The sequence below is a fragment of the Nerophis lumbriciformis genome, linkage group LG03 (genome assembly GCF_033978685.3).
Source record: "Nerophis lumbriciformis linkage group LG03, RoL_Nlum_v2.1, whole genome shotgun sequence".
Lineage (NCBI taxonomy): Eukaryota > Metazoa > Chordata > Actinopteri > Syngnathiformes > Syngnathidae > Nerophis > Nerophis lumbriciformis.
The window spans coordinates 23,092,501-23,095,000 of NC_084550.2; the positions used below are offsets into that span (position 1 = coordinate 23,092,501).

Here is a 2,500-nt window from a genome sequence, read left to right on the forward strand (position 1 = left end):
AAATCATCAAAATTAAATGAAATAAACATTTGAATGCATCAGTCTGTGTGCAATGAATAAATATAATGTACAAGTTACACCTTTTGAATGCAATTACTGAAATAAATCAAGTTTTTCAAAATATTCTAATTTACTGGCTTTTACCTGTATATGTATGTATGTATCTATATATATGTGTGTGTGTGTGTGTGTGTATATATATATGTGTGTGTGTGTATATATGTATATATGTGTGTGTGTGTATATATATATATATATATATATATATGTGTGTGTATATATGTGTGTGTGTATATATATGTATGTATGTATATATGTGTGTGTGTGTGTGTGTATATATGTGTACACAAAAAATGTACCATAGTAGCAATATAACATATATGTAATATTTACATAATATATATACAGCATATAATATATACTGATATATTAATTTATATTGATAACTACATTCCTCCTGATTAATTTATATATTACTTAAAAGAAAACTGCCTTTGTTTAGTATAATAATGTTGGAGTAGATTGTTATTAAAGTGAATGGACAGGACAATGGAAAATAAATCCATCCATCCATTTTCTACTGCTTATTCCCTTCAGGGTTGTGGGGGGCGCTGGAACCTATTTCAGCTACAAATATTTATTTTTTTTATTAAGAATTGCTACAAATTTACAAAATTATTATTTTTTGACATCCCAAGTCAATTACTTGCTTGCCTAATTTAAATTATTTTTCTTTTTGTTTTAAACTAGCCTAATATTTTGACTAATGTTAGAATGTCACACACAAATATTTTCAAATGATGAATTTAAGAAAATTTTCTACTAAATGAAAGCATTTATATTTTTAAAACCAATACAATATGTACTTTAACCCTTCAGGCGTCCCTCAATTTTGGTGAACATGAAAGGTCCCGGGCACCTAAACGGGTCTCACTCATTTGTGTTAAATAATTCCTTTTTATTTACTGTTAACTCCTAAATATCTATGGATCAACTTTAAATCCAAACGTTGACATACTTTTAATTACTTTTGTTTTGTGCCCGTTTTTGTCAAAACTATTTTTTTAATGGGAAAATCACAATGTTTTCCCCCAAAAAAACTGTTCAAAGTGGAATATTTGATGTGCAGTACTTGGAGCCTTTAATAGAAAAATAATTCATAACATTGCTTTTGGGTAATTAGTATATTTTGTTTAAAAACAAAACAGCTTTGTTATTAGTGTCAATATTTCTTCATTATTACATCTGTTTACTATTTTATCCCACTTTTCTTGTTTTGTTATTTCAATAGTATTTTTAAAACGTTCTGTAGGCCGCAAAAAGACCCAGGGCCACACTTTGGACACCCTGGTACACAATAGAACCTTCTAACCCTAGACTGACATGATGTGACGTTACACTGACACCTAGTGACCAATCATGTGCACTACAAGCTACATCTGTTTGGATCTCCTTACCTTGCATTTTTAAATTCCAGTTAGAAATGTTCCAAACTGCAGTTGTAAAGTAACCACCTTGTTCCCACACAGGCTACAGACACGTGCCTCTGCTCAATAAAAATGGCGACGTCGTCCCCGCAGCTGCACTTTTTGTACACGTCATGGTCGTCGACGCCGAGTGAAGACGCCATCAACCGCCATTTTCTTCCATTATGCTGTTTTTCCCCCCCACGTGTTTTACTTTATAGATCAATGTTTTGCTTTATCAGCATAATTGCAGTGGAGTGATCTTCTAATGGAGGGTGACATTACATTTTAGGCAAGTGTGTACCTTCCTTTTTAATCCTTTGTCCTATTTTAACAATTCACAGTAAATATAATATACTATTTTGTCATGACTACTTTTTATTGACTAAAATTGGCCCTTTTGAAAAAATCCCGACTTTTAGACAAAAATAAAAATCCAGATGTTTTTTTACACTACATATATACATGTATGTGTGTGTGTGTATATATATATATATATATATATATATGTATGTATGTGTGTATATATATATATGTGTATATACAGTACATAGATATGTATGTATGTGTACTGATATATGTATATAAATACATGCATGCATACATGTATGTATGTATATACATACATACATATATACATGTATGTATGCATGAACATACATATGTATGTTAATACATACATATGCATGTTTGAACATATGTATGTATGTTCATATATACATATGTATGTATGTTCATATGTATGTATGTTCATACATACGTATGTATGTTCATACATATGTATGAACATACATAAGTATGTATGAACATACATACATATGAACATACATACATATGTATATATGAACATACATACATATGTTCAAACATGCATATGTATGTATGTTCATACATACAAATGTATGAACATACATACATATGTATGTATGAACATACATACATATGTATGTATGTTCATACATATGTATGTATGAACATACATACATATGTATGTATGTTCATACATACATATGTATGTATGTTCATACATATGT

General features: G+C 29.5%; 1 protein-coding gene across 1 annotated transcript in view; it reads left to right on the forward strand.

The window, feature by feature from the left end:
- LOC133581483 (1-phosphatidylinositol 4,5-bisphosphate phosphodiesterase delta-1-like) overlaps positions 1 to 1,831 on the forward strand; it is a 72,681-nt gene extending 70,850 nt beyond the window's left edge. The window contains exon 15 of the mRNA XM_061935500.1: positions 1,530 to 1,831. Coding sequence (XP_061791484.1) covers positions 1,530 to 1,621 — 92 coding nt within the window. The 3' untranslated portion in view covers positions 1,622 to 1,831. The remainder of the gene's footprint in view (positions 1 to 1,529) is intronic.
- The last annotated feature ends 669 nt before the right edge of the window (positions 1,832 to 2,500 follow it).